The following is a 13,515-nucleotide window of genomic DNA, read 5'->3' as shown; positions in this document are numbered from 1 at the left end:
GCAGGAGGTTTTGACCCAGGATTTTCTAAGTTTAGCTGGTTTTCACCCAGATATCGGTTGGATAGACCAGCAGGACTTGGTCTGGAGAGGCAGTAGAAAAGAATAGGTCATAATAAATAATAACTATAAAAAAGCCACCTCTTTTGAGTATTAGTGATGGGCAAAATGTTTTGCCAGACATGAATTCGCAGCGAATTTGCGCGTTTCGCCATTGGTGGATTGTTTAGTGAAACAGACAAAAGAATAGCATGGGCGACAAAAGAATAGCCGCAGGCAACAAAAGAATAGCCGCGGGCGACAAAAGAATAGCCGCGGGCGACAATTTTTTTTGCCGCTCAACATTTTCGCCATTTTGCGAATTTTTGTCCTCAGGGACAGACTCGCTCATCACTACTGAGTATACTTTCTGGTTGCCATGTTTGTAAGATATTGGTTTAATTTCTCCACAATTCATTCCTAAAATGTTTTGCCTGCCCTGAGGTGGTGTAAACCATTATATCCAATGGGTACACTGTTTGGCATTCTTGCAGCATTTCACTGAAATAATAATTTAAACAGACAAATTCTTTTGCACATTCAGTTTAAATTTATAATAAAAATAAGAATATTGGAAAGTCACATTGTGATATTATGATTGAGATTGTTTCTACATGGAAAGGAAGAGTGTGTGCAATGCCATATCTCTCACAGTCTTTGTTCACTTTAATTAACATGCCAATAAGAGGTGTAGGCCTTAGTGATTGCCACCTACTAAATGCTTACAAATATTAATTCAACTTCCTTTCTCTAATTGCAAATTAATTCAGGTGCATGCTGCAAATGTTTCTGTGCCGCCGATAGCCATGTAGGAAAATCATTATGTATATATTGGCATGTCAACCCAAAAAACAATTTTTGCCTAATAAAAGAAAACATAATTCGAACTTTTCAGTATTGATTTATTAATAATTTTTAGTGATTTAAAAGTTATTTGTAAATGGAACTGCTATTGAAAGCAGCATTTGCTCAACTTTTGGTTAATGCTTTTTAAAGGAGAACTAATGCTTAATTAAAGAAATAGGCTGGAAATGTTATACATTATATTTCGGGCTTCTGTACCAGCCCAAGGCAACCACAGGCCTTTAGCAGGGAAGAGCTGTGCCTCCAAAGATGCCCCAGTAGCCCCCATCTTCTTTTCTGTGCTGCTGTCACTTACTGAGCTTAGGGACCCACTCACAATATACTGTATATAGGGAATATAAATGTAACTGTATAAGGCTAATTAGTATTTCCTTCAGATTCACATGATATGACAGTCCTGAAACCAGTGCAATTAGCATCAACAATCAGACCTGTAGCAGCAGTTTATATTACAGGCCAGCCTTATTTTTGGCTTGATAATTGCAATGAACCCTAAAGCTGGCCATACATGCACCGATGATATTGTACGAAACCTCATTTCGTACGATCTGCAGTGTGTGTATGGCGACTCGGTGAGGCGACCGATGTCAACTCGCCGATCGGCCAGGTTAAAAGATTTTGGCGCCCGAGCAAAACCTATGTTCAGGGCTGAATCGGCAGAAGGAGGTAGAATTCCTATTGTTTTTACCTCCATATCTGACGATTCAGCCCTGTATATCTGTGGAGGGTGGGAAAGAACTTCTCTAGATGTACGGCCACCTTAAGCTTAGCTTCTCAGCAGCTGCTTAGAGCCCACTGAGCATGTGCAGTGTCCCTGACAGTTCTAACAGAATCCAACATAAGGAGCTCCTGTGACAACTGTAAAGACCTACGGTATATTGTTAATACTATAGGGATGCTAAAACTAAGCTAGTGTAGTCAGTTTAGTATATAAAATATGGCCTTTTAACAATGTTGCAGAAGCCAACCTCTTCCAGCAAGACAGGCCAATCTGATGCCTTTTTTTAAAAGCCAGAGCCACCAAGGCAAAGAATAGGAAAGGATAGGCAAACACTGCTTGTGTGGCAATAATATATACAAATAACTGTTTTCTTTTAGTAGGAAAGAAAATATTTTTTTATGTTGACATTATCCTTTAAAGGGATGAGGTAGCAATTTGGTAAGACTGGATGACATTTGGGAAATGCAACTTAAGTAACACTGATGTTGAAATTACTGTATCTCTGCATTTTAATACACTGTGTAATAGTTACATATATGCAAGGTTGGACTGGTCCCTGTAGCCGCTTTCCCTGACCACCAATGTCCTCCCTTACGTGCACTCAGGGGAGGTAGGGCTGGTGGCAGGGGCCCCTGCAGGGGGTTAGTGGGTGCGGCAGGGGCCCCTGCTTGGGGTGCCAGTCTGACACTGCATATATACTTTAAAATGTATTAAGGAAAATTCTATGATGTAAGGTCCCCTAACCCTACAATGTAAGGCTAATGCCACACTGAGCGTATGGCATATAATTTCGGCAAGTGGAAAAACGCTTGTCCCCTACCTGTGCCTGCACCCGAATGAATGAGATACGCTCGGGTGCAGGCACATGTAGCTGATATCCACATAAAAACGCAAGAAAGTACAAAGTCTTGTGTTTTTATGCGTATATTGGCTACACGTGCCTGCACCCGAGCGTATCTCATTCATTTGGGTGCAGGCACAGGTAAGAGCATATGGTGATATTTTCAGCAAGTGTTTTTTCGCTTGCCTAAAATATACGCCATACGCTGTGTGTGGCATCAGCCTAAGGTCATACCCTAACAAACACACAGATGCATGTACGTATGTAAATATATACATTAATTTATTAGGAGCCAATTAACTTACCTAAATGTGGGAGGAAATCCATGCAAACACAAGAACTTTTTGCAGATAATGCCCTGGCTAACCCTAACCTATATTCCTACCAATAGCTAAAGCCTGGCATTTAAAAAGTTGGAGTGCTACACGCTGAGCATTCCTGGTCTGTCCAATTTATATCCCCTATGAAAAATGTACAGGAAAGGCCATCTCTCACATATACCATTTTAATCAAATCTTTCAAATTTTAAAACTGGCTTCCTTTGCCTTTGTAATAATAAAACAGCTCCTTGTACTTTGTATTAACAAAGATGCAGGAATCCTTATTGGAGGCAAAATAATCCTATTTGGTTGATTTCATATTTAAATGTTTTTTTTATTAGACTGGATAAGAGGTTCAAAACCCGTACTATGCAGGGTGTGCCTTAATACTGGCAACTGCGCCTAATGTGAGCTACAGCAATGTTATCACACCCTGCCCCACTGTATTGGAGAGGATGAGTAACTATTGGCATGGGTAACTGAGCTGATTATTAGCTAGTCTCAGTTTAAAGGAAAAATTAGTACAGCTCTGATTTAGATTTGTCATATGACTTGAAGTCAGCTGATTAACACTGGTCCATGGATCTGGTTTCCTGACTCAGCTGCTTTCAGAGTAAACAACGGGGAGCAGCCAACCAAAAGATAGGGGGAAGCGAGAGAGAGCGAGAGCGAGAGAGAGAGAGACAGGCTGCTGGATACAGTGGAAGTGAGAGTGGGTAGGAGGCAGAGCTGCTTCTGAAGCAGAGACATCCAGCCTTGAAAATACACAATTCAGTGGAATACACAGGGAAGCAAAGCAGAGATTAAAGGAAGAATGAATGAAAGGGAACGCTTGGAGAAATGGAAAGACCAGATAGGAAAGGAACTGGACAGGGTAATGATGTTTTGGACACAGCACTCACTGGACAAGGATTATGGGTAAGAAAACCCCAGAAACATTATATTAATGGACACTTTTCTAGCTTTTTTGATTGTTAGCTTTTCAGGTAAATGCCCTTCTTGTAGATCTATATCATGTGACAAACACTGTACAACACATACACAGTACATGCCAACCATCCCCTTTTCGAGAGACCCTATTAAATATACCAAATGCAGGGCCAAACACATTTCAGCACTCCTTAAAGAGATACTGACACCAGAAATAAAACCTTTTTTACATCTATCATAACATTGTCTTTGCATGAGCTTTATAACTTTGCCATAAAAGTATTTGTCCGATGCTTTTACATTACCTATCTGATCCCCCAATGTTACCCTCTATGAGGGGGCTGCCATATTTGTGCAGCAGTTGGCCGTTAGCATTAGAAGCTATAACTGACAGGTTGAGAAGGGACAGTCGGGTCGGCAATTTCAAGTAACAATTACAAAACAGCCCTATCAGCAAAGAATGGTCAACATGACCTATAGGGAACTTTTAATGTAAATTCATATTTTAAAAAGTTGTTTTTTGGTGTCAGTATCACTTTAATGCAGGCAAAAGGTAGGCGATTTTTACAGGAGCGGGCGTATTTTCGTATTTTCGTATACGCCTTACGCCATGTCTGACATCAGCCTAAAGGGGGGAAAGCAAGGTATGAGAGTCCGTTCCATTATTGCACCAAGGTTGCTAAAAGAGAAATATCCCCATTTTTAACATTTATATTATAGAAATTCTTAGCAAAATATATGGGTGCAAGTTAATTAACTTACCTATTGGCATATTTGTTTTTTTAACACAGTTATGAGCTGCCGTACTGCATGCTCTGTTAAAGGAAAAATGTGATATACAGGTATGGGATCCCTTATCCGGAAACCCATTATCCAGAAAGTTCCGAATTACGGAAAGGCCATCTCCCATAGACTCCATTATAAGAAAATAATTCTAATTTTTAAAAATGGTTTCCTTTTTCTCTGTAATAATAAAACAGTACCTGTATTTGATCATTATTGGATGCAAAACAATCCTATTGGGTTTAAATGATATTTAAATGATTTTTTAATAGACATAAGGCATGGAGATCCAAATTATAGAAAGATCCCTTATCCGGAAAGCTCTGGGTCCTGAGCATTCTGGATTACAGGTCCTATACCAGTAATTTAAAAATTGCAATGGAACAGTGTCCCACTTGTTTATTTGGTGCAGTTGTTATTACCTGCCTGCCCAAGGCATAACAGACTGATAAAATCACAGCTGACACATATTTGCATTTCCCATTAGAAGCTAATCTCAGGTGCAGGTGAGGATGAATCCTGCAGGCAGACATCATTATGCCTTCTCTGTCCCAGAACTTACCATAGTAACCTAGGTCAGGGCAAATAGAAATAGAGCACATAATATAAATAATATACCATTTCCTCTATTCTATGGAATTAATGAACTCTGTGTAAGAACAGCGCCATAGGTATGTTATGGTTTGTACCAGGCTGGCATATGGGGATAAAAATATTCACACTGTGGCCTGATAAACCTGCCAAATTTTGGACCCCTGCATCATAGTGAACAATCATGGCTGCCCTTAGGGCAGTTAGACCTGTTGGGCCTAATGGGGCCCCCGCACCAGCGGGAGTTAACACATAAAGCCCACCCCCAACAACAATTGCCTGATAATACTGCTATATGTTCTGGGACATTAAACCCAAAGTGGGCACTGCATTCATACTGCTACCCCAGGGTACAAACAGGATCTTTCACTGTGTAGAGTGTGCTTGAGGGGCCAGTAATCACTGTGTCACACTGTATATAGTATGCTTGGTGTGTCAGTGCCCAGTGCTTGGGGGCCACATTGTGCCATGAAATGTTGGGGCCAATGGAACAAGATAAAGGTGAAAAGGCAGGGTTACACCATCAGTCACATGGAGAGAGCAAATGGCAGGCACTATTTGCCCACCCAGCCCTGGAACCCTGTGTTGGAAGCCTCACCAAAATGGTTCCAATTGAGCCCCGCAGCTTATAAGACCAGCCCTTTGAACAATGCAAAATATTTGATTTCAAGGCCCCGTCAATAATGTGCCCCCTAAATCTGCATTGCCTGTATTCCCCCTGAGCCTGACTCAGACTAACTCTGCTTATTTTATGCTGTATATCTAGTGGGTTTTTCACATGTCTGGCTCAGGACGGAACGGTTTATGATGACCTCAAGTACATCTGGCTGCAGGGAAGGCAGGTATGTAACCCCCTGCTTATCAGAACAGCGTCGCTATGTAACCCATTCCCTGCCAGAGCTCTACTGTATAACATCAAATGTGGATTAACCATCTGTGCAACCCTAGGTTAATTTGCTGTGCTTGCCCAATTCCAAACTACCTCAGTTGGGAACAGTTTAAACAAACTGCTGTAACAACGTATAATCTTCCTACCATTAGAGTACAGGTATTGGATCCCTTATCCGGAAACCCGTTATCCAGAAAGTTCTAAATTACGGAAAGCCCATTGCCCATAGACTCCATTATAAGCAAATAATTCCAATTTTTATAAATGATTCCTTTTTCTCTGTAATAATAAAACAGTACCTTGTACTTCATCCCAGCTAAAATATAATTAATCCTTATTGAAGGATGAACAGGCTTATTGGGTTGATTCAATATTTAAAAGATGTTTAGCAGATTTAGGTTACGGAGATCCAAATTACGGAAAGATCCCTTATCTGGAAAACCCTAGGTCCTGAGCATTCTGGATAACAGGTCCCATACCTGTATTACATTTGCCTGGTTGAGCCCAGCTGCCCACATATGTTTAACCCCCCTATTGCTTTAACTGCTTTCCCTGCTAGAGTGCATTTATTGGGGTGTAACATTACTTCTTTGTTTTCTAATTGGATTGTGTCTCTTTAGCATGTTACAGCCCTCTCTTTGGTTCTAGGTTTGGATGTACTGCCGCTTGTATAGGAAATTGCCCCGATTTCACCAGCAGGAGATACTTAGCGCTGCTATAGCAGGTGGGTTTTGGGCAAGTACAGTTCTTCTGTACTGTGATTTCTAAATACTTACTACACATTCTCTTTGTTTGCCAAGCAATATATAAATGGGTATAGGAGGAAAAATACTTATTAGCCATGTATTAAATGAAATACCTGTTGGCTGCCATACTAAAATAAAAATGAATACTGCTCAATAGACAGTGACTAAAATGTACTCTCCAGTGGGCAAATTATTGTGAAAACAAATTGTAGAATGGTTCAATAACTGCTGAACTAAACCTATTTTGTAAGTGAGGGCACTATTATACTGATATGTAAGTGCTATTTTCTCCTAAAGGCAGGGCATTCTTGGAAAGCAACTCAGTGGGGATCACTTACCAGCTAAGGTGCTAAATTTCTCCAGGGCAGCAACCCACGGGAAACACTCATGTATCTGGTTTTCATTGTACCTGTATTGTGCCAAGCCAATCTAAATTTGTATTCAGAGTTTACAACAGAATTAAAACAGCCACACAGTGAAAAAGAAATTGGAACTTACAAGGAATGTTTGCTATTACATTGCCTTGCAACCTTCCCATACCTGCAGTTCTAATTTATACAGTAAGTGGTGTTATATTCTCATTTTAGCTGCTGAAAAATATATGATTCAATGTGATTAAAAGTAGTGAAAGGTGCCGAAAGCATGTAACACACACAGAAATTTTGGGTAGTTTTCCCATTGTTGTTTTTTATCTGTATTGAGTAGGTATTACTCCCAGGGTTCCATTAGCACCATGATTGTCAGACTTTTTTGCTTGTTTTGTGTTGCAACAACACTGTGAGGTATTTTTGTATTAAAAATGTTCCACAATATTGTATTCATACTCAAGATACTGGGTTCATGTGTACTCATCTTCCTATATGATCCTCCACTAGGGATATATGATTCTCGCCCACAGTGAGTAAGTCACTCTTGGATTTAAATAAATACGTACTCAAATTGAACCTGGCCCCAAAGTTCCCCCTGGGCCTGACTTGAACCATTCAGATTCAACCAGATATTAACTAGGCAGCTTTATTTGAGTTATACATGAATACAAAGTATTTAATAATGGCTCATACGTCCTGAAAACTCGTTAGGACGTAAGGGAAACAAATAAAAATACAAAATGTTGTCATTTAACCATTTTTTCCTACATGGGGCTGATCCCATTGCATCCAATCATCATCCTTGTTTTAGCATAACCGTGTCTCTGTGTCCATCTTTAGGAAAGGCTTAGGGTAAAGACACACTGAGCTACTAGTAGCAGCTACTTGTCAGGGATACAGAAATAGACAATGCTGATCATTTACTAATAACTGTCTCTACATGTGTTTTAGCAGAAGCAATTTTATGTCTATGGCAGGATATTTTCAGGAGTCTAGTAGCCATGAAAAAGTAGCTGATACTAGTAGCTCTGTGTGTCTTCACCCTAAAGTATCTCACTGTCTCAGCACAATAGCCCAGAAAGGTATCTCTCTGGTAAAATAAATCTTCTACATCAGCACAGTGTCCTAAATAGAAACTAAATTGTCTAGTTGGTGCTTCTAAGACTATATGTGACTTGCTTAACCTTGCACTAGGAATACCTGTGCCAGGAGACATCTGATATATTCCTTATTCTGTATAAACATTCTAAGACCCAAGCAAATAGAATGGCCTATACCCATGAAGTCACTAGGAATACCTGTGCCTGGAGACACCTGATACATTCCTTATTCTGTATAAACATTCTAAGACCCAAGCAAATAGAATGGCCTATACCCATGAAGTCACTAGGAATACCTGTGCCTGGAGACACCAGATACATTCCATGTTCTGTATAAACATTCTAAGACCCAAGCAAATAGAATGGCCTAAGTCACTAGGAATACCTGTGCCCGGAGACATCTGATACATTCCCTGTTCTGTATAAACATTCTAAGACCCAAGCAAATAGAATGGCCTATACCCATGAAGTCACTAGGAATACCTGTGCCCGGAGACATCTGATACATTCCCTGTTCTGTATAAACATTCTAAGACCCAAGCAAATAGAATGGCCTATACCCATGAAGTCACTAGGAATACCTGTGCCTGGAGACACCAGATACATTCCATGTTCCATATAAACATTCTAAGACCCAAGCAAATAGAATGGCCTTTGGTCTTGATGCCTAAAATCATCCTACAATTGCAGTTGTTCTGTGCCTGTGCCCTGTTCTAAATCTTTGTTCTTTGGTAATAACTAATATAAAAGTGTTTATAGCATAAATCTAAAACTCCAATATCTACAGGTATAACATCGTCCTATTGGGGACAGACATCAGAGTGAAAGATGCACAGTAGTTTCGGAGTGGGTAGGTAAGCCAGAGGAGAAAATGCCATGAGTGCCGTTACCCTTAGGGCATGGCATCCCACCAACTCATAACAAGGTTACAGATACGGAAAAATTTTGATATAAAAAAGCATTGATTTGTATTGAAATGTACTCCTTTGATAAATGAGCTTTGTAAAGTTTGGGGTATAAGGTTATCTACCCTGTTTACATAACACCCTAAACCATTTACAATCTCTCCTTTTTTGGTAGGTGGTGAGTTCCTATTGGCTTATGCTTGCCCCAGTGCTGATTCCCTCAAATGTGCCTTTGTGGTGACAAGGAATGGGCAAGCGGTGAAAATTCAGCGAACCATCTTTAGTGAGTGTTTCTATGTTATGGCCATGGATGAACTCTGGAGAACGACTCACGAGGAGCGGTACAAGGTGAAAGATCGAGGTGGGGCACCTTTCCATTAGGGAGGTGCCGAATATAGTAGGTGCTAGGTAGCATCATGATTTGTGATTTTGTGAAATCTCTCCCCTTGTCTTAATGAATGGAATATTCTGATATAATGTCTGGCTGCAGCTGAGTGGTACCATTTCAACAGTGTTATGTTTTTATGTAGTTGCATTTCATGCTGGTTCTCTTGAAAATAAAGAAGGAGAATAATGTTACTATTAATTGGCCAAGTATGCAATTAAAAACATAGGTTAATACATTTTGATATAGTCCCTTTAATCTTTAGACAGAATACCTTAAATATATTTGTGTTCAAGGGGCATAAGGAGGCTTTGCAGAATGGGCATTTGAGTTGTATTTAATCACAATATCTAAACTTTTATATTGACTGTATCCCAACAGAAAGCAGCAGAAAAGATGATGGATCAGATTGTTCATTGGGTGAGAGAGGATCCATCCGGATTGGGGAAAGCAGAGTTGCCTGGTGCTGCTCCACTGAATGCCATGGCGGTGCCAATGATGCTACTGAACTTGGTGGATCAACTATGTGAGGGGGATGAAGACATGGCCAAAAAATATGAAGAAGTAGGAAAATGGAGTGTGGAGAAGATCATGCAGCATCTCCAGGTACCAATGTATTCATTTAAAATACATATCTGTTTAGGCAAAATAGAGCCCCTTCCCATTAAATATAAACTTCCCAGAAAGCTTTAGGTTTTGGGTCCCCTGGCAGGTGATATCCAGAGCCCTTGTCAATCGTTAACAATATGACAGGGCCCAACAAAGTTCTTCTCCTTAGAACCTCCTTATGGCCACACTGCAACTTACTAAGATCTTCACCCTGTGCCAAGTCCTAATAGCCTACAGCTTTGGCATCTTACTTTCTAGGTCTGTGCACCAGCCACCTAATGCACTAAACCCATACACTGTTAACCTACATACAATAAGCTACTCAGTGCATTATTTTTGCCCATATAGTCATGTCCTAATGCCTCATGTTGCCAAGCTACATAATAAAGTTTAATTTTTTAATCTTGGGGCAACAGCTTGTAACTATAACAACTAATCAGACATTTGTTTTCACTCATTACACTTGACTAACAAAAGCTAGCAGCCAACAGGTTGCTGATGAGGTGCCACACTGGTGTAAAACTTCAAACCTTTTTGTGAACTTCCTATGTTATATACTGAGTGAGCCACAACCTGAAATTCAAAATAGGCTCTGGCGTTTGAAGTACACTGAGTATCAAAAAACTGTTTATGGCAGCTTCCCGTAGGCTTTCTGGTGTTTACCAAAATATACAGACTGCTAGTCCAGACTAAAGAAATAATATTTTGTAACAGTAGACCTTTTTATTGCCTAGTTATAACATACTTTTACTGGATTCTAATCACCTTGTCCTTCCTGCACTCTTTTAGCGAGATGGAAAAGCCATTCTAGAAAATGTATCTGATCAGGGACAAGAGCTTCCTGGCTGCCTTGGGAGACATCAGAACCCAGGTACTGCATTGCCCTGTTTATTACACTGCAACATAATCCTTATAATGAGCTCAGAGTGGCATAAATAGAAATTACTGGAACCCGCATCCTCAGAATCTTTTGGAAGATCATGAGTTTCATATGCATATAATGACATTTGGAATCATTCATACTCCTTTCTTCCTCTGCAGTCTGAATTCTCTATTGTTTTACACTGATTTACTCAATCCTTTCCCTTCTCAGGTCATGCAATTGAAGCAGGTTGGTTTCTGCTGCGCCATGCCATTGCTCACTCTGACCATAGCTTGGCACAAACATCAGTGGAAAAATTTATGCTGCTTCCTTTTCTCTCGGGGTGGGACCAGGAGTATGGGGGGCTCTTCTCCTTTCAAGATGTTGATGGACACTGCCCTACACAGGTGAGTGCTTTTGAAATAATGGTGATTGTCACCATGATCATGCTTCTAGCCTTATGGTTGCATGTGTGATGAACAACAATTTAAAATACATTTCTTTTTTTCATCTGTAATATTTATATGTAGCTTAATATTGGAAATGACATAAATAAAAAAGTTGAGGCTAGAACAGTAATGAAACTAAACAATCTGTGAGCCTGTTGTGTTGGTTTGTGTTGAGCATACTTAACACAAAACCACTATTAATACAACAGATATACTATTATTGCACTGTAAAGAATGTTTTCACAATATTCTCTATTTTTAAAAATGGCAAAGGGGTTCTTTTTTTAAAAGAGAAGTGTATCCCAAACGTTTTTCCATTTTGTGCTGTAGCATCATTGAAATATGCAGATGTGCTGCTTTCTGTTTACAGTATATACTATCTATCTGTGCTGTTCCTTAAGGCTGATAGTTTTGTGTTAATGGACTAATCTGTTATGGAACACAAAGTTTTAAGATTACAATCTTTGCATTTATCACAGCTGGAGTGGAACATGAAGCTGTGGTGGCCCCACACGGAAGCGCTCATTGCATTTCTTCTGGCCTACCAAAAGACTAGAGACCAACGGCTCTTAGAGCACTTTGAAAAAATCTGCGACTATGTGTTCAGGCGGGTCAGTAGGGACATGGGGGGTGATCACATTCATGTCTGTTACATTAGATAAATCTTGGGACCAACTCACTGCCCAAAACATTATTTCCTCAGTGGAACTGGGGCTTAGTGAAGGCCTATGACTCAGAAATCAGAAAACTGGTTTCATTGTATGACTCAGATATCAGAAATTGGTTTCATGGTATCTAAGATTTAATGGATGAGCACCTTCAAATTAAATTTGAATCATGGGTTTGCATGCTTTGACATAAGAATTTAATCAGCTTCTCTTTTACTCTTGTACTTTCAACAGTTGAAGGCAAGTTGACTGTATTTTGTTTCCGCCCTTTTGGAACATAAGCTGTAACGCAGTACTGCAGTTATTGCAATAAGTAACTATGAAGTATGGAACCACAGTCAAGTTACCAATTTGTTTTCCAGTGGCCTGAGTTGTAGTCTGTTGTATCTTAGTCCAAAGAACATTGCTTAATTTCTAGTATGAGCCAAGATGGCCATCTTCAAGAGCATGTACATGATGAACAAAGATGAAATGAATGATAGCTTTATAAATAAAAACCCATTTCTCTCCGTTCCAGTTTTCAGACCCAGAACAGGGGGAATGGTTTGGTTACCTGAACAGAGAAGGAAATGTGGCCCTTACCATCAAAGGTGGGCCATTTAAAGGTGAGTGGCATGCAGCTCACTATACAGCATACAGACATCATGGGGTCACATAATACTTAGTTGGTAGGGCCCCTTTCCTTGCAGGGGACCAGATTTCTAGTAGTTATTTGAGCTTCATTCTAAGAGAGCAAACAGATGCCCCTATGGGTGCAACACTGCTGGGCAAAGTGCAGGAAGACACTTTGCCCCCTGTTAAGTGAGCATTGCTATCTTGTCCTACTATATACACATTCCTGTAGTTACATCCCTGTAATGTTTTGTTTTTTGTCCTTAGTTTTTTTCCATGACCAAGAATGGGGTACCTGATTTGCCCATGTCTCCCTAATGACAGCCCTGATTAGAATCAGGCTTTGCCTGTAAATTACATGCATGATAATCTCTCTCTTTCTTACAGGATGTTTTCATGTTCCAAGGTGCCTCTATATGTGTGAGGAGATTCTCTCCCAGCTTCTGGCCACAAGTAACAAAATCTGAAATCTGAGGTTTACTGGGGATTGCTTTATAAATTTATATGGCCAATCCAGGAATCCATTCTGTTGCTAATCCACTTCATTCATCAATTAACAAGCTAATCAGTTAAAAGAAATCCTGTATTAATAAAAATGTTCCTAACTGCACTATATTACTATTATTTTTAATTAACGGTTTAATTTACTGTTCACCATATAATAATTATTATATTTTGTGTTATAAAATCTAATGTAAAACTGTGTTTAGTCTTTGATTCAATACATGTATTTTTTATATTGATGCTTCATGTTCAAGTCCTCTTTGTGGTTCATTCTGGTCTTTTGTAAAGTAGTAAACATAGAAGTCTAAATGGTGGTCACAGTAAAATACAGA

The 13,515-nt window shown here is 39.7% G+C and overlaps 1 protein-coding gene across 2 annotated transcripts; it reads left to right on the top strand.

Moving 5' to 3' along the window:
- Window positions 1–3,547: 3,547 nt before the first annotated feature.
- renbp (renin binding protein) lies at window positions 3,548–13,429 on the top strand. 2 transcript variants are annotated; one of them, NM_001113110.1, is made up of 10 exons: window positions 3,548–3,700; window positions 5,853–5,928; window positions 6,624–6,699; window positions 9,270–9,442; window positions 9,861–10,085; window positions 10,878–10,959; window positions 11,182–11,357; window positions 11,879–12,010; window positions 12,585–12,672; window positions 13,067–13,429. In NM_001113110.1, the coding sequence occupies exons 1-10, from the start codon at window positions 3,597–3,599 to the stop codon at window positions 13,144–13,146; spliced, it is 1,212 nt and encodes a 403-aa protein (NP_001106581.1). In that variant the 5' UTR covers window positions 3,548–3,596; the 3' UTR covers window positions 13,147–13,429. The 2 variants fall into 2 exon arrangements, with proteins under 2 accessions (NP_001106581.1, XP_017951620.1); XM_018096131.2 differs by lacking the exon at window positions 3,548–3,700 and adding an exon at window positions 5,067–5,166 and having other exon boundaries at window positions 13,067–13,422.
- Window positions 13,430–13,515: the final 86 nt, after the last annotated feature.

Source organism: Xenopus tropicalis, chromosome 8 (genome assembly GCF_000004195.4).
Source record: "Xenopus tropicalis strain Nigerian chromosome 8, UCB_Xtro_10.0, whole genome shotgun sequence".
Classification (NCBI taxonomy): Eukaryota; Metazoa; Chordata; class Amphibia; order Anura; family Pipidae; genus Xenopus; species Xenopus tropicalis.
The sequence above is the reverse complement of the archived record's forward strand: the minus strand, read 5'-3'. Positions and strand labels throughout refer to the sequence as shown.